The sequence below is a fragment of the Delphinus delphis genome, chromosome 15, assembly GCF_949987515.2.
Source record: "Delphinus delphis chromosome 15, mDelDel1.2, whole genome shotgun sequence".
NCBI classification, from domain to species: Eukaryota; Metazoa; Chordata; class Mammalia; order Artiodactyla; family Delphinidae; genus Delphinus; species Delphinus delphis.
In genome coordinates, this window is record NC_082697.1 from 70,709,384 (window position 1) to 70,736,244 (window position 26,861).

Below are 26,861 nucleotides of genomic sequence, written 5' to 3' on the forward strand. Positions count from 1 at the left end.
TTGAGATGTCATTCATAGGCCACACGATTCACCTGTTTAAACTATACAAGTCAGTGGTCTTTTAGCATATTCACAGGTATGTGCACCCATCACAAGTCAGTTCTAGAACATTCTCGTCACCTCAAACCCTTTAGCTATCACCCCTCTGTGCCTCCAGCCCAGCCCCAAGCACTCACTAATCTACTGTCCTATCTGGACTCACCCCTACATGGAATCCCATAGTCACGGCCTTCTGTGATTGGTTTCTTTCTCCACTGAATGATCATGGCACCCTGGCTGGAAAGTCAGTTGACCACAGATGTGTGGGTTTATTTCTGGACTCTCAATTCTATTCCATCAGTCTCTAATTCTATCCCTGTGCCAGTACCATGCTGTCTGGATTACTGTTGCTTTGTAGTAAGTTTTGAAATTACAATGTGTGAGCCCTCTTACTGGATTCTTCTTTTTCAGGACTGTTTCAGCTTTCTACATACCCTCTAATTCCATATGAATTTTAGAATGAGTTTATCGATTTCCACAAAGAAGTCAGCTGGGATTCTTACAGGAATTGCGTGGAATCTGAAGATCAGTTTGGGGAGTACTGACATCTTAACAATGTTGCCTTCTGACCTGTGAACAGGGGATATTTTCCCATTTACTTAGATCTTAAGTTTCTGTCAGTATTTTGTAGTTTTCAGAGTATATGCTTTGTACTTGTTTTGTTAAATTTATTCCTAAGTATTTTATTCTTTTTGATACTATTGTGAACAGAACTGTTTTCTTAATTTCATTTTTGGACTGTTCATTACAAGGGTAAAGAAATAGAACTGATTTTTGTATATTGATCTTGTCCTGCAATCCTGTTGAACTTGTTTTTTATTTTTGAAAAGTCACAGGGCAGCAGCTTGGGGGAAGAGTCCACACCATAAACAGGGAGGTATAGACACTAGAACTACCCCATCCTCTTCACAGCTGGACTCACCTTGCCACTGAACCCGGGAAACCCGCTAAATGCCTGTCTCGGTCATCAGCCCCAGGGAGCCCAACTTCTGTCAACTGCTTTCGACTGTGATCCTTTTCCGAGGGATTACAAAGTTAACTTCTATTTCTCTTCCCTTCTGTTCTCAGCACAACTTAATAAACACAGAACGACTGCTAAACACTTGAAGAAAATAATCCAAACTTGCAAAACACATCAGTTCAGGTGACTGTTTTCATTACCAAGATACTTTTGCCTTTTGCAAAACAGATCACTGCAGCTTTCTGTAACACATCTGAAATATGCCGAAATCCAAACTCTTTGTTTATGTCCTTTTAGAAACACTCATATACATCCAGGCGCACCTGTAAATTTACATGAAGCAATACATCATCTTTATTTAAGTCTTGTCTACTCCATAACAGCTTGGAGGAAGGTTTTATGTTAATTTTGCAAACTGGGAAGACACAGCTCAAGGCAAGAAAAGACTAAAAAGCTGTGCATTCACCCCTTGTCTCCTGCTCCAGGAAAGTCACTGGAGGGGCACCTAATTAAATTAAATTGGCTAAACGTTGACTTAGCACCTACTCTGTTTCCAGCAGACAATGCACAGACATTAAGGACAGAACGTATGTGAGGGGTGCGGCCACCACCCTCAAGGAGGGTGGCTTAGTTGGGAAAAAGTCACACAGATAAATAGCTGAGACACAGCGTGGCAGGCCTGTCCTGAGAGGTGGTGACAAGACCATGCGGGGATGAGATGAGCCTCCTGAACAGTTAGAAACGGGCTCACTGCGCGTGTGCGTGACAATCTAAAAACGCCGACTGTCATCTCATCGTCTTAGGTATTTGCCCTCTTAACCTCACCACTGACATCCTTAGTACCCAGTCTGAGGCGTGCTGATCCTTCTTCCCAGCACTGGGCCTCCAGAAAACCAGGACCACTCATGGTGTGATGAGGACACACCTTCAAGGGTTAGGCAGACGACATACCCAGACTGAGGCCAGCTGCGGGTTAAACAGCAGCTGAATGAATGGGGAAGGGGAATGCGGAAGGTGTGTGCCCTCAACAGAGGGTGGCACACCTCTCTGCCTCACCAGTTGCTATTGAAGAAATGCAGTTCAATGTTGCCTAGTTTTATTTCTACAGAAAAGTTGAAAGGCTGACTTTGTAGGTGAAATTTCTGATTTTTAAATGCCATCAACTACAATTAAAACAAACACCATGAGGCCAACAAAATACACTGCCAGATGTGGCCCAAAGGCCCTGCTCTGTGTACACTGTCACCTGTAAGCTCCACGACACTCTGGAAAGATATATTATTCCAGATAACCCCGATGAGGAAACTGAGGCAGGGAGAGGTCAAAACTTGCTGAAGGACTCCCCAACAGGAAATGACGGGACAAGAATTCTAACCCAGGCTGTCTTACATCAAAAGTCCATTCAGGTGTGACAGTCTCAAGGGGCTAGTTTGAATTTCCAAGGACCTGAAGCCGTGGAGGAGCCCAACAAAAAAAGTTACTTAAGGCTCTTTCTTTCTTAATTTCTCTTTACTCTAAAAAAATACTCATCTGCTTATTTTTAATGCCTTTCTTTCAATAGGTCAGGAAATAAAAATGCTTATTAGATCCACAGGTCATGACATTTTAAGCGTTCAGATAATCATATTTCCAAGTCAAATGTGAGGTGGGAATCCCCAGCACAACTCTCAGTTCCTGAAGCCTTTTCTTCCCTGCCGCAGGACCCAGCGGAACTTCCTGGTCTCCTGTCTACTTAAAGGCTGATGCTCCCCACCCCTTCCCCTGAGGAACTCCAGTCATTCAACCAGTCACACATCTACTCAGCACTTAAGACACTCAAAGATGAAGTCTGCTCTTGGGGGGCTTTCCTACCTCCAGGGGCTCCTGCCTTTTATACACCTGTTGTGTGGTAGTATCTGGACGCTACCATCTCCTCCACAAGACTTAGACACAGGGAAGTCAGACAGGGTGGGCAGTGATTCCATTAACTAAATGAGGAAGTAAAGGAAGAGACACAGCTCCCTCAGACTGGCAGCTCGGTCACTCAGCAAGCACACCACCTCCCTCCTGCGGGCACCAAGCCAAGTGTTGGGGATGCCGTGATCTGTCTTCATCCAGCAAACGTTCTCTGGAGCTGTTAGTGAGGCCAGTCTCCACAGGTTACTTGCTATGCCCACATAGTCAAGCACACGGGCCTTAAGTTGTTTAAAATTACACACCTTTTAGTTTTACCTGGCGTTAATAACTTTTTTCCATTTGCTTGGTTTTCTCTGTACCCATATCGAATTCACACTCAGACTGTCTGCTAGCATACAAATTTCCCTTCACACATTCACAGGTACTAAGCAACTGATCCTTTGCATGGGCTTCCGTCCCCCACGCCCCCACGTCTGTCATCATGATTTCCCTTCATCATCTCTCCAGGGTTTCCCATTGTCCCCCCTCTTCCTGGGCCCCATGCTTTCCTGTCTCTTAGCTTAGCCTGTTATTTGATGGTGTACATCCTCCTGTGGCTTCCTAAAAGGGAACTTGGAAGATCAGAGATGAATTGTTTCCAATCCGCATGTACGAAAATGTGTGAGGTCCTTATCCTCACACCTCATTGACTGGAAGATTCCAGGGTGAAAGTCCATCCCCATCAGAAAGTTGACGGTGTTGCTCCAAGCTCTCTAGCTTCCGTTACTACTGGGAAGTCTGATGTCTCCTCTCTGGAGGCTCTTCAAGCCCCAGACTTCTGAAGTCTCTGGCTGTTGGATCCTGGTGTGGGTTTCTTTATGTTCATCATGCTAGACATCTGCTAGGTCTTTTGATCTAGAACTTAACATCCTTCAGATCTGGGAAAATTCCATGTCATTTCCCGTCATCTCCTCCTTTCTACTCCCCTGCACACACGCTCCCTCCCCTTACTGTGAACTTGAACTCCTACTGTGTGGACATTGGATCTTTTAGACTCAGCCTCTTATTTTCAACTTAAAACTCTCCTATTTCCATCCCTTTTGAGTTTCTGTTCTTTACAGGAGATTTTCTCAACTTTATCTCACTATCTTTCCTTCCACCAAATCTTTTATTGCAATAGTCATATTTCTTTTATTTCCAAGAGCTCTTTTTTATTTTCTGCATGTCCCTCCTTTATAGCCTCTTGCTCTCGTTTCATGATGCAATATCTTCCTTCTCTCCTTTCCTTTTCTTCTGCTCCTCATTTTGGTTCTATTTCCTAAGTTAGTTTCTCTTACATTTGTGTTAGAGTTCTCAAATGCTTGGTGAAAAGTTAAAATGCAGGGGATTCCCTGGTGGCGCAGTGGTTGAGAGTCCGCCTGCCAATGCAGGGGACACGGGTTCGTGCCCCGGTGCGGGAGGATCTCACATGCCGTGGAGTGGCTGGGCCCATGGGCCATGGCCACTGAGCCTGCGCTCCGCAACGGGAGAGGTCACAACAGTGAGAGGACCGCGTACAGCAAAAAAAAGTTAAAATGCTTCATTAAGATACTGCTGTACATTAAAAGTCCTGTGTTTTGCAGGGTCAGGAAGAGAAAGGGAGAGGCTGCCATTGTGTGGGCTTCCATGAAGGGGGAGCAGGCAGAGGCTGGCTAATTTGCTAGGAATCCCCTAAATTTCAGGATCTAGAAGACTTTTCTCTTGGACTGGTCAGTTTCCGCAGAAAAGAAGCCTCCAGCCTCTGGCTTTAGGGACTGTAAGCCTGGCTGCCAGCGTTTTAGGAGCCACAGGGGGAAAGGCAGTGAAGACTCCTACCTCACTGTGTATAGAGATTATCTCATACCGCCTGTTATCAGCACTGTACCCTGTCCCCAGCTGCATCTCATGTCTGAGAGTCTCAAAAGCCTCCAGTGCATCTTCTCTTGAGGTTAAGTCCAAGGAATGAGGAATCACTGGAGGTACTAATGAGGAAAGACTGCTAAGTCACAAAGTCCAGACCTCTGTCTTTGTGGGAAAGGGCTTGTTACCTGGCTATGCCAAGTAGGGGAGGGGACCTGGGGGGTGCAATGGCTCTTCACAGACTATAAACCAATCCTCTTGTCTCTAGCCCCATCCAGACTGGTGCTTTCAGAGGTCCCTGGTTTATTTCAGGTTTGAGGTGTCCACTCTTGGCTACTGCCCCACACAAGCATTCAGCTTTCCCAGTCTGCGCGGTCAGTTACCGTTTGTACATCTGCCTTTGAGCACAGAAACGTAGACAACTCTCCCTGCCGTCACTTCCTGTCCTAGTCTCTTTGTACTTGCAGGTTTATTCCTTTTATAGCCTATCATCACCAGGAAGGAGTTGGAAGAGTGCAGAAAACCGCATCTATTCCTTCTGTCATCTTTTACTGAAAGCTCTGACCCTAAGATTTTTAAACAACTTTGGTTAATCAGGAGGAGTTAAACAGCATGGGATAAAAATCAAGAACTGAGAAAAACAAAGGACTAAGGAAGGTTTTTAAAGTTTCATAGTCTATTGTCCCTAGTTTAACTTTCTCAGAAGTTCAAATCCCACCTCCACCACTTCCTGATTGCTTAACCTCATATAAGTTACTTAGCATCTCTTAACTTTAATCTTACCTGTAAAATGGTAATAATACCACCTACTTTGCAGGGCTAGAAAATGCAATCATGCAACACACAGATCAGGTACTTAAAAAATACTGGCTTAGCATAAGAAGGAAAAGATAAATTTCGGTTTCTGGACGCCAGGAATGGGAGATGTTGGAGGGACATCCATATAGAGATGTTTGCTGGGAGTCAGAATGGGTTTCATTCAGCAAACGTTTCCCGAGCGCTTTTTATATAGAAGGTCCTGGGCCAGGCGCTGAGGAATAGAGTGGAAAAAATAACGTGAAATCATCCTACCTCAGGGCAGAACATGGTAGGAGGGACAGGCTGGCACTTAGAGGGGAGAAGTGAAGACTGTCCGTGCAGCCCAGGCAGGAGCCGAGCCTGCCTTTACCTTTCTTGGTCTTGCAAGGTCCACGTTCAGGGTGGATCTCTTGTAAGGGAAGAGGCACCACCTTGGCCAGCCCCGCATTCAGCATGTACTGGTACAGGCGCTTAAACGTCCTCTCGCACAGCCCCTGCAAAATCGAAACGCTGCTGTTAGGGAGAGCAAGGTGTCTGAAACTACTGGAGGGTCACGTACACGAACGAGCAGGGACCCGAGTTAACTGACGATCTGGAATGAGGAATCACTGGAGGCACTAATGAGAAAATACTGCCAAGCTACCTTGTCCAGGGAACAAAACGAGTCTGCAGCAGCATATAAACCATCCATTTGATTACGAGTGGGGAAAGAGATTTCCCCACTGAAAGGGGTGAGAATGAGGCAGATGGGGGCAGCACTAGAAGATTTTCACTGTATACCGTTTCATCTTGTTTTGGTTTTTTTAAACAAGTGTATTATTAATTATTAATAGATACATACATATGTACACACACCTCTCACAGGCAGTGGAAGAGAAAAAATTAAATTTAAGACCTTTAAAAAAATTTAGTCTATCTGTGAAGTTACAACAAAATGAGGATGAGTACATCCACCCCGTCACTCACATTTCTGCGAGGAGGCAACACAACCAAAATGACCCAAAGCGCTCCTAACTGTCGAGGTTACCAACGAGCAGCCTCCAGTGCAGGCCGTGTTTTTTCATCTACACGTTTTCTTTGCAAAAGGTAATTTACGGGGCTTCCCTGGTGGCGCAGTGGTTGAGAGTCCACCTGCCGATGCAGGGGACGCGGGTTCGTGCCCTGGTCCGGGAAGATCCCACATGCCGCAGAGCGGCTGGGTCCGTGAGCCATGGCCACTGAGCCTGCGCGTCTGGAGCCTGTGCTCCGCAACAGGAGAGGCCACAACAGTGAGAGGCCCGTGTACCGCAAAAAAAAAAAAGTAATTTACTTGCCAACATTGAAAAGTGAGAGAGTTCATTTAAAAAAAAACAGATTCTGGCTTCTCTTGAAAAACAGGATCTGGCAACAAATCCTAGGCCTGCGGTTCCTCCCAGCATCAGCCAGAGGGAGGTGAGGACCAGCTGCTCCCTCCAGACAGGCACGCCCGACCCGGACGCCCTGGCCTTCTCTGCCCATCAGACCCCTTACATGGTGAGGCCGAAGGTCAGTTCCTGTTTACCACCATTTTTGTGCTGCTTTTCTCTCATGATAGTTAAGAGGAAAGTTGAATATTTCTTGAATCCACACTGATATAAAAATTTTTTTTTTTTTTTTTGGGCCCACGCCACGGGGCTTGCAGGATCTCAGTTCCCCAACCAGGGATTGAACCCGGGCCACAGCAGTGAAAGCGCTGAATCCTAACCACTAAACCACCAGGGAACTCCCTCAAAAAATTATTTTACACTTGGCCTGTTTCACTAATCCACACCACCCTCCTGGCCACTACTAGCATTTGATTTTGCCACCACTGGAAGAGCCAGGCAGGTTCCCACCCGAACAGCAGGAGGCACTCGCGACTAAGCGTGGTGCACGGCTCCTCCCAGGTTTCCTCTTACACTCTGGGGCAGACAGAGGCAGCATATGTCTGAGGGCCGCTGCCACCACCCACGTGCGTGTGATCTCCTCTCGGAGGAGCCAGTACGCTAACTGCTGGGCAGCAGAACATATTGTTATCAAAGAAATACCGACAACTCACATGCGGCTCACTTAACCCGCTCGCTGGTAAACGGCGCCTCTTGTTAATCCAGCCGTGCCCCCAGCGTCGTGGAAAGACCCTATGGAAACGCATCCATCGAACCCTAGCCCTCAACATACGGCCCTGAGCCCTGGACCATCCTATGGGGGGCTGCTGTCGAGGACTCACATAACCTGCCCAGAGGATGGAGGATGACGTAGTCCTTCCCTTACGGGGGGGCCACCGTTGAGGACTCGCACCACCTGCCCAGTTAAAGAAAGTGGCCTTCCCCACTCCCCCCAAAAGACAGCATCCACATTCACGGCGTCCACCTCATCCAGAGGTTAATTATTCACTAAATCCTGCTCAGCCTTCTCTGACCCCTATTTCCAGCTGCTGACTAAACATCACCAAGTCAAAGTCCCAGAAGATCTTCATACTCAATAAATCCTAAAATCAAATTTGTCAGGTGCCTCAATCTCAGGCAAACTCACTCCTCTTTCTGAACTCTGTACTTTCATTGTACACTCATTCAACAAATCTGGGCTCGGCGTCTCCGTGGGCCAGGCCGTCCTCATGGTGGGGGGTTGGCAGGCACGATCCCTGCCCTCAGGTACCCGCCCTCCAGCTCTGGTCCACCCCAGGGAGGGGTTGCTACTCGAGCTAGACAACAGACTCCTTCTCCTTCATTGCTCCCCACGCCCGACACCCACACCCTGGCTTCAGTCACTCACCAAGTCCTGCTAGTGCCACCCCCCAAATATCACCAACAATTCAAGGCGTCACCCACCCTACCTGAGGCCACAGCACCCACCTCCCCGCCCTGCCTCCAATCCCCTCCCCATCCATCAGTTCATCTCCCCAACACTCAAACTGCAGTTCACCAGGCTAAAGGCTGAAACCCAAGTCCTCAGCCTGGCACTTGAGACCTTCTTTATCTGGCTCCAACTTTCCTTTCCAGCCACGTCTCTTACTCCTCCCGCCGGGCACGCTGCCGCCTGGCTGCCCCCTGTGTCACTGCCAGCCTCGGAAACACCCATCACCTCCCACAGCTCCACGCCTTTGCTCCAGCCCGGCTCCTCTGCCTGAAAGATGGTCTCTCCTCTGCCGGATGATGCTGACTTCATCTTCAAAGCCCAGCTCAACTGGAACTGGCTCTGCAAAGCTTTTCCCATCTCTCCTTTCACGCAACTCAAACACATCCTTCCAAGGAGCAGTCTGGCCTGAGTGTGTGTTCACACGTCAGCCCCTCCAATTAGACTGCTCTGCGGCAGTGTAAGACCGTCATCCTCGTTCATTTTTGCCATGGTGGTGCGAAACACGGTTCTGACTCCAAATAGATACTTACTAAAGTATTTGTTGAATGAATAAATAAATAAACAGTGTCCTCTATCAGTCAAATCTTGTCACTTAGATCGTCCACAGCTTGACCTGAGATGCTCAGTTTCTCTACCCTTGAGTGACTCAGCAGGGCAGAGGGTTTTGATCTTCAGTGTCTGCATGGGCTGGACGAACAATATAAAGAACAAAGCGGGCAGATACTTCTCTCCGCTTGTAGGAGTTTCCTTCATCTTGACTAGGGCCTCTCAGGAAGAGGCCTTATCAGTCCACCTTTTATTCCCCACTCTTGACAGACACTCAGATACTGAGAAATACTTCTCTCCTCCTGAACAGCAGCGCTCAAAGAGTGACAAATGGCACTGCCTGCCTGTCTGAGAGGTGACAGGAGGGAAGGGGCCTGGGGTGGGCGGCCAGCACACAGCCAGCTCCAGATAACTGCTATCACAAGAGACCACGGGCCCAGGCTGGCCAGAGCCTCTGATATTTCCAGGGAAGCTGGTAACCTAGATTTTGAGGCAAAATCTCAATTTTTAAAAGATGCTAGGTCAAAGTTCTTTTTAACAGTGTGCAGGCTGAATCCGACCCACAAGCTTTGGTTTATAACCTCTGCTTTAAAGAGACTTGGGCATACAGTGCCTTTAGCAGGAGGGGCGAGAGCCCTTCCCTCAGCGCAGTGAAATCAGAGAGCAGAGCCCCCTGGGGGCAGCACAAGGTGAGGAGCGAGAAGGATCTACCTGGAGTCTACAAGCAGACTCCAAGCCATGCTCCTTTGGGGACTAATTACGATCACCCCCAAATCTTGACTTCAAATCCTACTGTTCCACCTACAGGGCAGTCATACTTTCCTCCCGTTTCCAGTGATGGCTCCTTCCTAACTTCTACGGAGGAGGGCTCAAATCAGACCGGAAGCAGCATCACCCTGTGCTTTCTTCCTCCCACTCTCACTTCATCACTGCCTCTGTTCCTGGACCCAAAGATGAAGCAGGTCCACAACTGCTTTTCTCCCTGTGTTGTCTCTCCTCCTTCTCAGTAGTCACTGTTATTTCAGCATAAAACCACTGGGAACAAAATGACAAGCTTGATTATGAAAGTAAATCTAAACGCTCAGATTCACCATTCCACAGGAACTTTTATAGCAGGACTTGGCGCAAATCCCCGGGAAAACTGGAGGCCACCCAAGAGCAGGAAGGACTTAAAGACTGAGCCCTTTTTCATTCTGTAAAGCAAAGTTCTGCTTGTTTCATGGCTATGTTAAACAGAGAAGAGCTAATTCTGACTCCATGTTGATGTTTCTGACTTTAACCTTTGCTTTTCGTTGCTTTTGTTATTATAATCATACATAATGACCTGCCTCAGGGAACCCTGCCCCCCTGCCTGAAAGTTGAACTAAAGTGCCTTTGTTCAGCTCACAGGGAGACAATCTGACCCTGCCCACCTGTGAATGGCTGCACAAAAGAAATTAACATATCCCCTCCCTGATGCTGGCCAAGCCAGGCAAAACTATTGGCCATGTTACTTTACTTCCTCATCTCCTACCCCGCTCTGTTCTATAAAAAAAACTGGCATAGGACAGGATGGTTTGTGGGGACCCCAGTCCGCATCTTCTTGGTCTGCCGACTTTCCGAATAAAGTCATTATCCCTTTGCCTCAACACCTCGCCTCCTGATTTACTGGCCTGTTGTGCAGCGGGCAGAACGGGCTTGGACTCGGTAACAGCTAGGGATGGTCAAGCCCATGACAGGGTTTTCAACTGCGGTGCACTGAAATCTACACTTGACAATGCTCCCCACTGCGTTACAAACGGATCCAGCCCCCGACACGGGCAGGGGCAGCTCACCAGTTCCTCCCTCAGCTTTCCCAGTGTCTCTGTCCGGTTACTCCGTGTGCTCAGCACAGCTGAGAGCTTCTCCATAAGGATGTCGTATTTGCTCCTCCTGCGAGAAATATAAAACACTTCATTTTTTTCCAGACCTACTGCTAAAGATTGCCTGTTTTTTAAAGATGACAAGATTTAAATGACAACACATCAAACTACAGAACCTCGTGGTCTTAGGTCTCAGAGAACATCCAGCCCAACTGCTTGTCCCTTACAGCTGGAAAGACTGGGGCTCTGAGTGGTTCAGTCTCACGGCCAAGGTCACCGAACTAGTGGCAGTGTACAGACTAGCCTCCGTGGCTAAAACTGTCATGAAATGATTCTTTAAAATGCCTTACATCTTTTGATCATACTGATAAATGGAATACTGCCAGTCATAACAGTAAACAAAGGATGTCACAGTCATTAGCAATTGCAGCCCTCCAAGGTGAGCCAGTGAGCCCTGAGGAAACTCAGGAAAGAATACCTACCATCTAGCAGCCATCAGACTGCAGCCACTCCCCATGGTGGGCCCTGAGGAAACTCAGGATGTGAAAACACAGGATACTGGCCCCAAATAGCTGAGGTGCATATCAAAGGAATGATTTCAGTGAGCCCAGACTCTTGCACCTTGCCATACACAGAAATGCGGTAAATTCCTTAACTTGGTTTTCTTTAACAATTATCTTTTGACGTTCAGATTACCTGCCCTGGGCTTGAAGTCCTAAAAATTCCCACCGAATAAAACATTTAGATTGTGAATATTTTTTGAGTTGACAATACCTTAAAGTTTAGGAAGCACCAACATATTTCCTTATAAATCACTTGGTAAGAAAGGATAGGGATTATTTCATAAAGAAGATAAGCTTTTCTAAAATTCAGGCACAAAATGTGAACCCAGGTCTTCTTCCTGGAAATACAGTGCCCTCTGCAGTAATCAGGACACCTCTCTGATTCTGAAGCCCTGGTTTCTATCTCTCACTTCGCTGGCATGACTGACTTTCCCTTCCTTTGCATTTTTATTGTGAAGTGGATGTCATAATAAATGCTTACAAGCTAATGGACGCCAAAGGAAGTTATTAAAGGAGCCAAGGGCTACCCCAGCTGTGTGTGGGTGGGGGGGTGTTGGAGGAGGGGCAGAGAGGATATATGGGATCCAGAGACGCCCACTTCTCCATTTTTACTGCCTTTCAATGAATGAAAGAATAGATGAAGGCACAGATATTCACTGCGTATGAACTAGTACCAAGCTTTGTCATGGCCATTCTACAGAAGAGGAAACAGTGGTTCAGAGAGGTCAAGTGATCGTACCCAAATCAGGAGCAAAGACTTAAATACAGATCTTGACTTAGTCCATTGTTCTCTCTTCTACCCACAGAACCCTGTCACCATAACAAATCAAATTTGACTTATTTACTTTTATTTTTACACTCCCAAATTTCACCAAAATGTTAACAGTTCCTATTGCTGGGCTGTGGGGCGATAGGCATTTTTTGCCCTTCTTTTCTATATAATTTCCGGATTTTCTAAATAAGCAACACTTATTCTCATAATCCAAAATAGGTGGTAAACATCTTTTTTTTAAAAGCTAGTCATATTCTGATTTGGCCTCTAGGACTTTTTAAAGGTATAATACACATGGCTGAAAGACAGAGGGAAGGGAGCATTCTGGTGTCTCACACTGTACCTGTCCATGTGAAACCGATTCAGGAGGAGGAGAATTGAGTGCTGCTGGGCTCCGGTGGGTAATCGGATCACATGTGACTGCATCGTAATGAGCCCATTTTTGTTCAAAATTTTCCTATGATAGTGGAGCTTCCCAGCATCAACCCTGGAGGAGAGGAAGAGAGTGGGCGGTCATTTTGCTTTGCTGGTTGCTTTCACCCCACAGTGTGGAGGACATGAACACCAGAGACACACACCTCCTATCCAGCCAACCTGAGAGAACAGTTGCTATGTGACAATGGCCTTGGAAAGAACAGCCGTGCCTCAGCCTAAGGCACACCCCAGACCCCCAAGAGAGGTGGATGGGGAGATGGGGGTAAAGGAGAGGGGAAACGGAGTGGGAAAGGATGGCTGGCGCAGGAGACAGTAAGGGTTATATTAGCAAGGAGCTAATCAGACATGGGTCTCTAATCATATAGCGGCCAATAACTAGGGTTGCCATGCATTCTGGCTCGCCAGGTGGTCTCAGTTTATGCCCACTGCCTTGGTGTCCCTTCTGGTCAGCTCCACCTTCCACTCTCAAAATGTCTGGTTTGGACAATAAATTCTATGGTCACCCCAGGGTCTCTCTCTCTTTCTTTTTTGTTTTTTCTTTTTTCAGCTGCAACATGAGGCATGCAGGATCTTAGTTCCCCAGACCAGGGATCAAACCCATGCCCCCCTGCAATGGAAAGGCAGAGTCTAAACCACTGGACTGCCAGGGAGTCCCCTTTTTTGGGTCTTTTTTCCAGGGTCTCTTCAATGAGAAAGCATCGTGCTTCCAATCACCATGGATGTGGGGACTGCCCAGGTGGCAGGGCCCAATGATCAGGGAGCCCCAGCATTGACAGCAGAGAAGCAAAGCATCCCCTCACTTGAAAGCAGTGCTGTGGAGGTCTCGTTGAAGCTCCCCTTGCCACCGGGACCGGCCTAATCGCTCCAAAATGCAGTAGGAGAAGTCGGGGAGCTTCAGGTCGGGGTCACCCTCCAAGCCGATCAAGGCCCGGTACCGCATGTCTTGGGAAGCAACAATGATCAGTTTCTTCCGCCACCTGCAAATCAGAAGCCACCGCAGGAAGAAATAACTGTAATTGATTTTTAAGAAAATCGAAATATGAAAAAGCAGAACCTTAGTGAACCATCATTTCCTGCTAATTCTTGGAGGTTCACAATCCCCCAGTTAAGGAGGTTTCCATCCTAGAACCACAGAGCGTTCAGGGGGAACAGAGCCAGTCTCACCAGTTCCTTGCTCAGAGCCCTCCCCGTCCGGCCAGGGCCCTCAGGCCATACCCCCGACTCCCAACCAGGGCCTGGCCCGTCCTGCACACCCCCACGGCCCTGCCCTGCGTCCACAACAGCCCCGCTGGTCCTCTGCCCAGCTGCTCTGCCCTCACGTCTTCAGGCCACTGATTCTCACCATTCAGGCCACTGCTCAGATACCAACACCTCAGGTCTTCCTGAAAATGCTAACCAGAGTCTATCCCCCGCCTCTGACCATTTCCAGACTCTTCACAGCACCTGGCACTCTCAGAAATGGCCGCTTTCTGGGGCACACATTTCTGCAATAAGCGCCCTAAGAGGGGGCAGGTTGTCATCAGGGTCCCCAAGACATCCTCAGGGCCCAGAATGGCTCTGGTGCACAGCAGGGTCTCTGTAAATATCTACTAAGTGAACAAACTCGCCTACTGAACTGGATGGATAAAACAAACTTCAGAATCAAAAACAGTGCCCTGCGTCATCAGTGGACCTGCAGCCTGTTGGAGACCAGACTCGGGACAAATCATTAGTTCCTCCTACTGTCTTGGTGTGTGAAAAATAATGCCCGAAAAAGAGGCCAAGAACACTTCCCAGCCAGGTGCTTCGAGATGTCGCAGCTGGGAAAACTGACTTCTCTGCTGAGGTCTAACAGTCTACGGCGCTGAAGATGGGGACTCCACCCTGGCGCCTTGCCTGCTGACTTACATGGCCATCTTGGGCAGACTGTCTCAGGTCCTAGCCCTGCCAGAGATCCCACAAGGGTGGGCTGGCAGAGAAGCTATCCCCACTCACTCCTTGGCATCGAGACGCACCAGCTGGAGGAGCTCCCTCTCCCAGGGGAATGAGTCTCCAAGGGTCCATGTTAGAGCCCAAGGGCTCCCAACCCCTCCCGCCTAGAGCCACCATCTACTGCTCCCAGCCTGTGGTATACAGATGCCTGATCGCAAGGCCTGTCTTCAGTCACATCGCTCAGTCTGACGGTTCCTCCTCTTGGCCCCCCCTTGCCGCCCAATGTACCAGATGACTTAATTGCTCCCACTGAAGAGGCAAAAAGGAAACAGAGGAGGAACTGCCCATTGCCACGTCTACATTTTCATTTAACTGCAGCTTCTTTCACATTGCCTGTGACCCACAATTAGTCTTCTGCATAGTCACAGGGTCTGTATGGTCCATCTTCAAAAAAGAATGTTAGGCTGTGAATACACGTGACGGACAGAAAGTCTACTTTTCTGTGTCTGTGTGTCACAAACTTAGGACCTGTGTTCTCTGTCTCGAAACAGGCTCATTACGTTAAATTGGAAGAGGTCAGTTGAGAAGAGAAAAGTTTGAAAACAGGGGAGCTGATTTGCTGCTTTAAGAATGTGTTCAGGGTGGTTTACTCCCGTCCTATCAGAACTCCAACATCTCCCAGTAGCTGACTCTAGGACTCCTGCCCGAGGCCCACTTTGCTGAGCCTGGTCATCACATAGGTTATCCAACACTGATGAAGCGCCTCGCAAGGTACCGGAGATGCCAAGATAAATCAACATGGCATCTGCCTTCACGGAGCTCAGAGTCTACCGAAGAGAAAGACAAGAAAAGGAACACTTACTCTGGGATTCGATAACTGTGGTCAAGGTCATGGAATGACATGTGTGAGGAGCCCCAGTTCAGGCCTATGTGCGTGAAGAGAGCGTGTGTGCAGTCACCAGGGAGAGCTCTTCCTGAGCTAGCAGGAAGCCGGGTGGGGGAGGGTCAGGAAGCAGAAGCTGCAAAGCTCCAGAGCCAGAGGAGGGGAGGGGAGGTCAAGAGGAAGAAGGAGTGAGTATAGCTGTTTCTTCCAAGAAGCATGGCTGCAGCAACGGAATCACAGCTACGGGGGATCCAAGGCCAAGAGATCTTGTTTTAAGATGAACGCGCCACGGTAATGGGCTGATGAGAAAGTACTGGTCAACAGGCAAAAAGCTGCAAATAAAGGAGAAAGAGGAGCTCGCTGACAGAGGTCGGAAAGAGCACTAGGAACGGGGGGAAACGGAGGAAGAGAAGCATCCAGATGACAGCCCGAGGCAGGGCCAGGCTTCCTGTCTCCCCTGAGGTGAGGGAGGGGGAGAGAAATCCGGGCAAGCCTGCAAGCTGAAGAAGAAGGTGGCAACTAGGAGAGCTCACACTGGAAGCTTCTCCCTGTTCTGTCAGGTAGGAAGGGAGGTGGGGATGGGGCGAGGGGCTTGAGGCAGCCTGGGAAATTGGGACCCTGACTGAAGACTCACAAAAGTACGGCTGGGCAGCAGAGGACGCAGCCTGGACAAGAGAGCGAAAGGCACCAATCCAAATGACAGCTGCCTGCCCTGCCCAAAGGGCCAGGCGGCCTGTGGACACAAAGGGAACAGAAAGGCAGCGCCCCACCCCCGCCCCCAGCAAAACTAGCCCCAAGAGGAGGGGAGTGGTAAAGGACTGGCTTGGGGCAGGGCGGACGCACTCTGATGGGCACGAGGGCGGCACGCCAGTTGTGGCGCTCTGACCACACCCCCAACTTAAAGCAGGAAGATGCCCACAAGTTTCCCATGATGCAAATCAGTTACCTGCCAAAGGCTTCCACCATCGTACAGCGGGGCTGTAACGTCTTGGTCCTGATGTCACTGGTAATGTTTTTCCTCTCCTTAAAGTACTGGCATGAGCCCTGGATGCCATCTTTATTCTCCAAGATCATATGAATGGGGTAGACATCCTCCAAAGGGACCGGGTCCCTCCTGGACTCCAAAATGCCAGTTTCCAAGTCAATTTCTTCATACCTAAGGGGGAGATCACAGATATCAAACCACAGCTCAGCCTCAGAAATAACACGTTTGGCGTGTTCTGACAACCTCTGGCAGAGGTCGGAGAGAGGAAGTGCGATCACCTGGTCGCACCTGTCTTCCAAACGCAGGTCATCTTAACAAGCAGCGTCCCTGCCTCTCTATCCCAGACAAGAGACTTTCCTAGGAGTCTCTGAATCCACCCTGGATGCTGAATGCTGAAACCAGAACCACCTTCCTGGCCCAAGTCATGGCCTTTTGTTTTCCCCCCAATCCAGTGCCTGGTCTCCAAACCATCAAGTTTGGACTTAATGACTCAAGGCTTCCCTACTTTAAGATGTTACCTTTCCACATCTCTTTAGTTATCCCTCTCGTACTTCCATCCGTTTTTATGGTTTCAATTATCGCTTGCATATTAACAATTCTCACCATCAAATCCTCAGTCTCGTTTTTCCCCCAAACACTAATCCTGCTTTCAACTGTCTACGCCTCAGATCTGATGAGATCAAAACTAAAGTTATGGGCTTCCCTGGTGGCGCAGTGGTTGAGAGTCTGCCTGCCGATGCAGGGGACACGGGTTCATGCCCCGGTCCGGGAAGATCCCACATGCCGCGGAGTGGCTGGGCCCGTGAGCCATGGCCGCTGAGCCTGCGCGTCTGGAGCCTGTGCTCCGCAACAGGAGAGGCCACAACAGTGAGAGGCCCGCGTACCGCAAAAAAACAAAACAAAACAGAACAAAAAACAAAAAAAAACTAAAGTTATGACTGCCACTCCCCACCTCCAATAAAGTCCCTCCTTCCCCTCCTTGGTACCACTTTCTCCCCGTCTGGGTTCAGATTCTGGGTTGATGACCCTCTCTGCGTCTCAATTTTCTCTTCAGGAAAATGGGGATAAGAATATCCAGCTCCTAAAGTTGTTGTAAAACTTAAATAACTTGCTATACGTAAGGATCTTGGAACAGTTCCTGCTTACAATAAGCATATATGTAAATTTGAACTATTATTCCTCATTCACTATCTCCAGTTCTACACTTCAACCCAACTTAACGTACTTCTCTTCCTTTGGAACACTCTGCCAACTGGCTACCTAAATCCAACCTTTAAGTCTTGTTTTAGACAGTATTACCTCTGGGAACCTCTCCCGACCCTCACAATATGGCTTAAGAGCACAGACTTGGGAGACAGACGGCCTGGGTTGAGTCCACACTCAGTCACTTACAATATCCGTAACTTTGGACGGGTTACTTAATCTCTATCACTCAGTTTCCTTCTCTGCAAAATGGGGAAGATAACTGGGAATTCCCTGGCAGTCCAGTGGTGAGGACTCGGTGCTGAATGGGGAACTGAGATCCCGCAAGCCCTGTGGCACAGCCAAAAAAAGAAAAAAATGGGGAAGGGCACCTTCCTCATAGTGTCACTGTGAGAATGAAGTGGGTTCAGTCTCCTGAAACTCCAGGAACAAGATCTTAGAATAGTACGAGGCCATAACGAGCACTAAATAAATGTTAGCTATTATTATTGTTCTTGTTGTTGCTAAGCTTGCCGACGTGAAGACTCTAGTTGCCTTAGGCTCTCTAATCCAGCACTGAACGAATGCTGTTCTGTGGAACTCAACTGTCTCCAGTCTTGAGCTGAACAGCCTGCTCCAATCCTAAGCTCCACTTCGGAGGAAATACTCTCTGAAACACAACGCATATCCTCCCAGTCTTGCTCACCACCACCCCAAACACACACGAACATAGTGGAACATCACCAGGTGACCCCCCCCAACTCCATCAGACGCCTGGGTCCTGCCAGGCCTGAGGGACCCCCAAATCAGCCTTTCTCTGCGCCTCCATCAGACTCCGGGTCTTTCTTCCGCTCCATTCCTTTTTCTCCCCTCCCGTAAGAACCTGGCCCTCTCGCAGCTCCATCAGACCCGGGTCTCTGCCCCCGCCCGCCCGCAGAGCCAGGCCGCTGACCGGTCTTGGAGCTGGAGATCTGGTCTCTCCCGAGGCTCCTCGTAGAAGCTGATGCCCGGGTGCGTGGCAAGGGCCCGCCACAGAAACTCCTGCGTGTTGGGCTCCAGAGGCAGCGGGAAGGGCGGCACTCGCGTCTCCAGACGGCTCCAAAGCGCGGGAAGACACAAGCCATCAAGCCCCTCCAGGGCCACCTCGTCCAACAACGACTCCAGTGCGTCCATTGCTACTTCAGTTGGCAGCAACCGGGGCGCCTGCGCACCACGCCGCCAAAGGCCCTGGTCCAGAGCGCCTGCGCACAACGACTGGCAGCCAGGGCGGCGGGGAGGATCCGGGTACCGGAGGAGGAGTTCCAGAGCATGGTCGTGCTGTCACTCCCTTTGGGGGAGGGTTCATTCCGTGGAACTCCATTGCCATTGGTCCGGAACCCCGCAGTAACCAGGGGAACTGCAAACAGTGTAGAGGCCGCTTCCGGTTCGAGCACCCGGAACCGCCGCCTCTAGGGATGGACGGTGAGTGTCCGCGGGCCCCCCCGGGAGGTCGGGCAGTTACTCTCCCATCCCTCCTGAGGGCTCCCCCGACCCGGGCAGAGCCCTAGGCCACAGACCCCTGGACCACCACTGCCTGACCCAAGGTGGTCTCCGTCTGAGGGAAAGGGAGCCTTAGTGGTCCGGGATGGGAAGAGGAGGCTGGGGGGAGTGGTCAGTGATTTGGTCACTATGCTGCTTGTGGTTGTGTTGGAACCCCGTACTGGCCAGGGCATCAGAGTAAAGGTTGTCGACTGAAAAATTATTCACAACCTAAAAGTTGAGAGTTATGTTTCATTTGGTGGGAGTTTTTATAACTTCAACCCCACTAGGCAGCATCTCAAGTAATCCTGAGAGAACTGCTCAGAGGAGGCAAGTTGGGGGAGCCCGGATATATAGGAGTTTTGCAACAAAGTGCAGATAGTGTGAACGTCAAAAGATTATTGTTAATTAAAGAAAACCAGATATCCCAAGTTAAGGCATTTAGCGCTTTTCTGTGTATGGGAAGATGCAAGAGTCTGGGCTCTCTGAAATCATTCCTTTGATACGCACCTCAGCTATTTGGGTTCAGTATGTAGGGAGTGGCTGCAGTCTGATGGCTGCTAAATGGCAGGTATTCTTTTTCTTCCTGAGTTCCCTCAGGGCTCACTGGCTCCTGTTCGAGGGCTGCAATTGCTGATGACTGTGACATCCTTTGTTTACTGACATGGCAGGAAATATTCCGTTTGTCAGGGTTTAGGGTGGGAAAGACAAATAGAGGTGGGGGGTGGGGTTCTTTGTGTCCTGGGGCATGGAACTGTGGAATACGGGAGGGAGTTGGTATGGAAGTAAGCATTATCATGGGGAATGCAGTCTGCAGCTACTGGGAGATGGGACTTGGTAAGGAGGATGCGGGGGAGACTCTCTTTCTGTGCTTTGATGTTAATGATACTGTTCAGTGCCCGGAACTCTAAATGTTGTCAAGCAGCTCGATAAACTGCATAACAGTCTTTTGAGGTCAGTGTTATCCCATTTTACAAATGAGGACGCCGAGGCTCAGAGAAGTGAAGTATCTTTTGCCCCAAATCAAAGTCATCAAGTGGCAGAGTGAGTAAGGAACCCGGACACTGTCTCTGGAGCTGAATTAGGGAGTTTGAGATTTGAAAGGGATTTTAGAAGCCCTTCATTCCAGAAGTTGCAGGTGCAGATATTTGCAGGGGCAAGTCTGGTGGGCTGGATTGGGCTGTGATTAAAAGTCAATTTCTTTTCTGATTAAAAGTCAATTTCTTTTCTGAAAGGGAAGCTTCTCACTCAGCTCCAACCAGTTAGTTTCCTGGGGTGCTTCTCAAAATGCCACAATGGCCAATCAGTCTGAAGGCCAGATGCAGCCTGTGGGCCATCATTTAGGGATCCCCATAAGAATCAGAGAATTCTATGATTCTAAAAATAGGCTACCCTGATATCTCATTTTATAAATGGGAAGAGTCGGCCAGAATCCACGTAATTTTTCTCATTATACCACTGTCCCTAACTTCTGGGAAATGTTGTTCCTTTGTGATATCTGCTTAACACAGTGTGGAAAAAAAATTTTAATTGAACAATCTGTTATGTGCTTAAAAGACATCTTTGCCCTTTGTACTTCAGAGGTAGTATAAAATGGCATTCACCAGTTTGCCCAGTGGAAAGGTCAATGTAATGTTGCTGTAGAACAACAGTACTCAGATCTTTCTGGTCTCAGGATGCCTTTATGCTCTTAGCTCAAGAGAGCTTTGTGTGTGTTATATCTATGATATTTACCATATCAGAAATTAAAGCCAGGAAAATCTTAAGACATTTGTCATTTATCAACTCATTTAAAAGCAATAATAAATGCATTACTTCTGAACATAAGTAATACTTTTTATTGAAAAGTGGCTATATTTCCCACCAGAAAGGTTAATAGGAAGCATGATATTGTTTTAGAGTTTCTTAAATCTCTTTAATATCTGGTTTAATAGGAAATAGCTAGACTCGTTTCTGCTTCAGCAACCAAACTGTTGTGTTATTTTGGCTGATATATTTGAAGAAAATGGGGCCTCACACAGACATTTTTTTTTGGAACAGGGAGTATTTTAATTGTCTTTTCAGATAGCTGTAAACATTCTTCTTTGACAGTATTCCGAAACTTAGCAAGTGGTAATTTCTCAAAGGTTAGTCACAATGTGGCATCTGAAACCATATTGGTGAACTTTTGTTTGTACTCTGTTACATTAAAGCCCATTGGTCTATCTCGCCCTTTGATTGCGTAGTTTACCCATGTATGATTCCGTAACATTAGGCATTTGTCAATTGGAAAGTTCACTGAGTTATGCAGATCTTCTAAATGTTGACATTGGAAATACAACATTAAATGGCATGTCATTACACAATATCAAAAAATCACATTCCTTAGTATCCCTTTTTTAAAAAAAAAGAGTTTAAGTATTGGGAAGCTATTAAACTCAAAGTACTGGAAACAAGTTTCCTACTTGTTTTCACTTGAAAGCTTGAATTTTATCACTGGCAACAAATACCATCAGTTGTTTTCTTGAAGTGACATGCTTACTTTTGTATTTAAGAAAATGTCTGCCAGATACTCAAGTCTGAATAACTATAGTTTGTCTACTAGTTGTTCATTCAAGTAAACATGACATTTGATACAATATGTGGCTACTTCAGCTGGCAACTTAAACACACAAGTGTTTTGTAGGATCAACTGTTGTACTTTGGCTTATAGCCGAAGTGCTTTATATGTACTTTGCATTTTTTCACACAGAATATTTAAAAGATGTGTTCTCATGGGTTCAGGTTTAATAAAATTCATTTTTATTTAATTTTCATCAGGACATTCTTAAGTGAAAATGTTTTTTTGTTTGTTTTATCATCAGCACGTGGCACTAAAGAGTATAATGACTACTGATACAGTTTGGTGCCGCTGCCTTGTAGCCACTCAAGCTATCAGCAGTTTTACCTACTGTTGCTTTTGCATCATCAGTGCAAATACCAACACAATGAAAAAGTCTTAGAATTATGATGAAGATAATACTTGTCCTTGGGAACCCCTCTTCCTCCCAGGATCTGTGGAACACACTTTGAGAAACATTGCTGTAGACCATTTTCAAGAAGTCTGTTCAGTCAGTTCTGTTATCATCTCAGTGCTCCTGAGCATTATGGCCCAGTGGAGGAATTTGTCCATTTTTAGATTGGTTACAAAAAGGAAAAATTTGTTCTAAGAAAGTGTTTGCCCTAAGATTAGATTTAGCATTCAAAGGATCCCTTTTTCCTTTGCAATTTTTAAAACTTTGATCTCTGCACAATTTTCCAGGCATATATCTATTGGGTAAAGTGAGGCATACCGTGATGAATTTTGATTCTAGCCAACTAGATAGATAAGCCAAGTCCAGCCTTGTTAGAAAGATGTTTACTTCCTAAACCCACAAAAGCTTAAATGTCTGCTAAGTATCCCCAGACTGGATTGTAGTTTGGTTTATTCCTCCTGTCCTAGTCAGCATAGCTTTTCACAACATTTTTTCTGGCCCGTTGGGTTTGACTTGGCGGGTTCTATCTGGCTCTGCGATGCGGCGTGGTGTAATATTCATAGGTTTTGCAGACCAAATAGCCCTGGATTTGAATCCCAGGGGTGTACTCTGACCTCTTTGAGACTCAGTTTTCCTGTCACTAAAGTGGAGATGATGATGAGGCTTACCTTGTTTTGTGTGCCCATCCGTTGGTGAATCTGTTATTGTGAATTCAGTGAGACTATGCATGAATGCACTTAACACCAAGTCTGGCGTATAAAAAGCGCACCTATGTGGTAGCTGATGCTGTCATTGCCTGCCAGTGTGCAGACTTCTTCCGCATTGCTGACAGAAGAGGAAGGAGGGAATATGGTGAAGCTCTCTAACGAATCATAATCTTTGCAATTAGCTCACTCTTTGTTTAAAAGAAAACCCAGTGTTTGACATGGTTTATTTACATGAAAGTAAATTGGCAATGTGTGAGTCTCCTGCCTATGTAAATGTTCACCTTTATGTCAAAGTCGAATTTCCCCCATTGCTTTTAAAATATGAGATGGCCGAGAAAAAAAAAATTCTACTCAGCTTTCCAGGAACATAATAATTAGACAAAAGTTCAGCACATGGAGATAATTAGAAAGGATTTTAAAGCTAGGCATTTGCTTTGGTTCCCCCCAGAGCAAGTACTCAGTGTCTCCCCTGTTTATACTGTTCATTTGCCTAGCAGACTTTCTCAAAGAATTAATAATGCCAAGATGAAATTTAGCCTAGCTTGTCTAAATAATCCCAAACTGCAAAATGGGTGACGGTTGAATTAGTTAGGTTTTGCTGAAAGTCCAGTCACCGTGTCTGATCATTTCTGTTCTTGTGTGGTGTTTACCTGGGCTCCTGGTGATTTGTCTGTTTCTCTTCCTACTCAAAATAAAGCAAGCAAAACAAAGAACAAAATAAAACATAGAAAGCATTCAGCAGGCAAAATAAACATGTGGTCCAGGTAGTCTTTGTGTCGGTTCTTCCTCCTTTGCTTCCATCCTTTTATCTGATTGATTTCTTTTCCCTTGCCGTTCCTCAGCATTCACTCCATCCTGTCGTTTTAGCTCACAGGAACTTGGCACACTCTGTTTTGCTTATTTTTCTTGGGGGCATTTCTTCAGTTACCACATTCAGCTCCTTCTGTGCACTGGGATCCAGAAATATCAAGATGAATTAGATTGAATCCAGGTGAAGTGTAGATGGGAGTTTACTGTAGTCTTCTCCAAATTTTCTTTAAAGTTGATTTTTCAAAAGCATGTAAGTTAAAATTTTTTAACCCTAAAAAATAGAAATGTAGCAAATTTTAAAATGAAGTCTTCATATCAGAGGTTGCACACTGAGAGTCTTGGGCTGAGTCAGCTCACGGGCATATTTATTTGGCCCATAATGGTTTTTAGTTTTTTGAATTAGTTGTCAACATTGAAAAATTGGGAGATTTCTCATAAATCTCTGATTATGGTGTTTTCTTTAAAATATCAGTAAAGTTGATATATCAATCTCAATAAAAAGCAATAAAGTTAACACTGAATTGAAATTCTGCATGGCAAGAGTTCCCTCGGCTGGAGTTAAGTGGAATCTGCCCCCTAGAAGGGAGGTGCCCTTTCCAGTCCATCACAGCCTCTACCTGGCTGGCTTCCCTCATTGCCTCTGGTACCTGGCTGGCTTCCCTCATTGCCTCTGGTACCTGCCTGGGCCCCTGTAGGCTTTTTTTTTTTTTTTTTAAATATTTATCTATCTATCTATCTATCTATCTATCTATCTGGCTGTGCCGGGTTTGGTTACGGCATGCGGGATCTTCGTTGTTGCATGCGGGGATCTTCAGTTGTGGCATGCGAACTCTTAGTTGTGGCCTGTAGGATCTAGTGCCCTGACCAGGAACTGAACCCAGGCCCTCTGTGTTGGGAGCATGGAGTCTTAGCCACTGGACCAGCAGGGAAGTCCCCGCTGAAGGCATTTGAAGTTACAGTCCTGCTCTAGTATTAACTGGGACAATTTTGAAAACCTCTACATACTTCATTGTGTGCCATACTGTGCTTTACTTGTTCTTTTAGTTTTAATCTGGAAAAAAAAAGAAGTGTGGGGGGGATATATTCTCTTCACTGAAGAACTTCATAGTCGAGTGAGAAAGCCAGACATAAACAGATAACTATAGTCCAACATGGGGGTCCCCGGAAGATAACATTTGTAAAGGTCTTCCCCATACCCAAAGCACTCTGGTCCACTGCTGGCTTTTGTAAATAAAGTTTTATTGGAACACAGCCACACCTATTTGCATACAAATGCACACCAACACTCTATGGCAGTTTTCATATTTCAGTGGCAGAGCTGACTCATTGTGACAGGGAACAGATGGCCCCCAAAGCCAAAAATATTTACTGTCTGGCCCTTCACAGGAGAAGTTTGCCAACTTCTGCTGTAGAAGACCCAGTTTGGTCCTTCAGACAGCTCAATATGATGCTGTAATTGTGCTCATTTTACACCACACAGCTAGTTGGTGGCAGAAGCAGGACTCAGCTGAATAAAGTCTACACTCTAGTGTGTCATCAAAGACCCAGCCCAGCCCTGTCCCTGCCAGTGTGTGGCTAGGTTCTCACACCTGGGGAGTGAGTCTGCGGGTGAGGCTTGCCCGTTAGGCTGGTTTAAAAGACACTGTCCTCTACTACTTTCTCGGCTCCCTCCTGGGTCTGACCCTGTGGCTGCTCCTCTGTCCACGTAGGAGGGGCTTACGAGGAGCAACACGGTTGGTTGGAAGGAGGAGCTTGGAGCTGTTCATAGAGCACTTCATGTAGGAATAAGAAAGCATCCGTTGGGGCTTCCCTGGTGGCGCAGTGGTTGAGAGTCCGCCTGCCTTATGCTGGGGTTGCGGGTTCGTGCCCCGGTCCGAAGATCCGAAGATCCCACGTGCCGCGGAGCGGCTAGGCCCGTGAGCCATGGCCGCTGAGCCTGCGCGTCTGGAGCCTGTGCTCCGCAACGGGAGAGGCCACAACAGTGAGAGGCCCGCGTACCGCAAAAAAAAAAAAAAAAAAAAAAAAAAGCATCCATTAATACCACTGGACTGACTACTGGTGACCCATGGTTTTTTTGTGTTTTTTTTTAAGATTTTTTTCATGTGGACTATTTTTAAAGGGACTATTTTTAAAGTCTTTATTGAATTTGTTACAATATTGCTTCTCTTTCAGGTTTTGGTATTTTGGCCGCTAGGCATGTGGGATCTTAGCTCCCCAACCAGGGATGGAACCTCACCCCTGCATTGGGAGGCAAAGTCTTAACCACTGGACCACCAGGGAAGTCCACCCCATGGGGTTTTGAACAGCCTGACCCTTGTAACCTTAACAACTGCCCTGTGGACATAGCACCTTTAATCGGAGAATTTCCCTGGGGAAGCAGTCCCCCTCCTTTCCCCTATCCCTCTGTTGGTCTCCCTCTTCATCTTTAGACACTCACCCACCCACTCTCATGCCCAGAGGTTTTATACTGGGCTGAACTGGGTCCACAGATGTGTTTTCCCACATTTAAAAATAATAATTTCCCATAAAAACCTGGACATTTCAGTCTCTTGATGAAAGGGAGCTTTAGCCCTGGGGCTGTGTAGACCTGCCTTCCTACACAGCCCCAGTGGCCACCCCCTTGACCTTGGGCATGTGATAACAGTTTGAGTCAGCCTTCTGGCTGGTGGTGCCAGTCATTAAGTGTCTGCTTCTTGCATTGAGAATACTGGCCTGACCCTACAGGCACCTGTGACTTCAGCCCCTAGCCAAGCCACCTCAGAAAGCTGGCCGTCTCTTGAGCACCCCGTATCCTTGCCCACCTCCCTGCCTTGCCTTTGCTGTGCTCCCTGCCAACCGTGCCCTTCTTTCATGTCACTTTCACACTGTAGATTACAGTGAGTAACGTCACCTGCAGTCTTAATTCCTCCCACGCGGTGGAATCCTGTGGCCTCTCAGGCATGGTGCTGTATCACAGGTACTGGGCTCCACGCCTTTCTCCTTCTCTGTGGGTAGAGACCCATTCTTGTTCCTTTGCATGCCCAACACTTGGCCCAAGGACTGGCACAGGGAGATGCCCATGAGTGTTTGCTGGGTTGACATTGTAACCAGGAAAGAGATGAATCCATTTGTTCCTTAGTGAATTGCTGGCTGGTCTCCATTAAGCAGAGAAAAAGCCCTTGTAGACAAGCCTCCAGGCCAAGTTCCAGAGACCTCAGCTGGTTTCTCTTTCTCTGGTGGACAAGTATGGTTCCTCCAGACTCTGTCCTTTGCAGCAATTCAATGCAGTCCTAATAATATACTCTAGCCTAGCTACCTTTACTATACCCCAG

General features: G+C 47.4%; 2 protein-coding genes across 2 annotated transcripts in view; one reads left to right on the forward strand and one right to left on the reverse strand.

Annotated features, from left to right (window-relative positions):
• GTF3C1 (general transcription factor IIIC subunit 1) overlaps positions 1 to 18,695 on the reverse strand; it is a 72,573-nt gene extending 53,878 nt beyond the window's left edge. Inside the window, exons 1-6 of the mRNA XM_060031961.1 lie at positions 18,475 to 18,695; positions 16,302 to 16,511; positions 13,362 to 13,538; positions 12,470 to 12,613; positions 10,765 to 10,861; positions 5,922 to 6,045 (exon numbers count right to left, since the gene is read on the reverse strand). Of these exons, the coding sequence (XP_059887944.1) occupies positions 5,922 to 6,045; positions 10,765 to 10,861; positions 12,470 to 12,613; positions 13,362 to 13,538; positions 16,302 to 16,511; positions 18,475 to 18,695 (973 nt within the window). The remainder of the gene's footprint in view (positions 1 to 5,921; positions 6,046 to 10,764; positions 10,862 to 12,469; positions 12,614 to 13,361; positions 13,539 to 16,301; positions 16,512 to 18,474) is intronic.
• Positions 18,696 to 18,962: 267 nt separating this feature from the next.
• Positions 18,963 to 26,861, forward strand: part of KATNIP (katanin interacting protein) — a 200,602-nt gene continuing 192,703 nt past the window's right edge. The window contains exon 1 of the mRNA XM_060031962.1: positions 18,963 to 18,983. Coding sequence (XP_059887945.1) covers positions 18,977 to 18,983 — 7 coding nt within the window. The 5' untranslated portion in view covers positions 18,963 to 18,976. The remainder of the gene's footprint in view (positions 18,984 to 26,861) is intronic.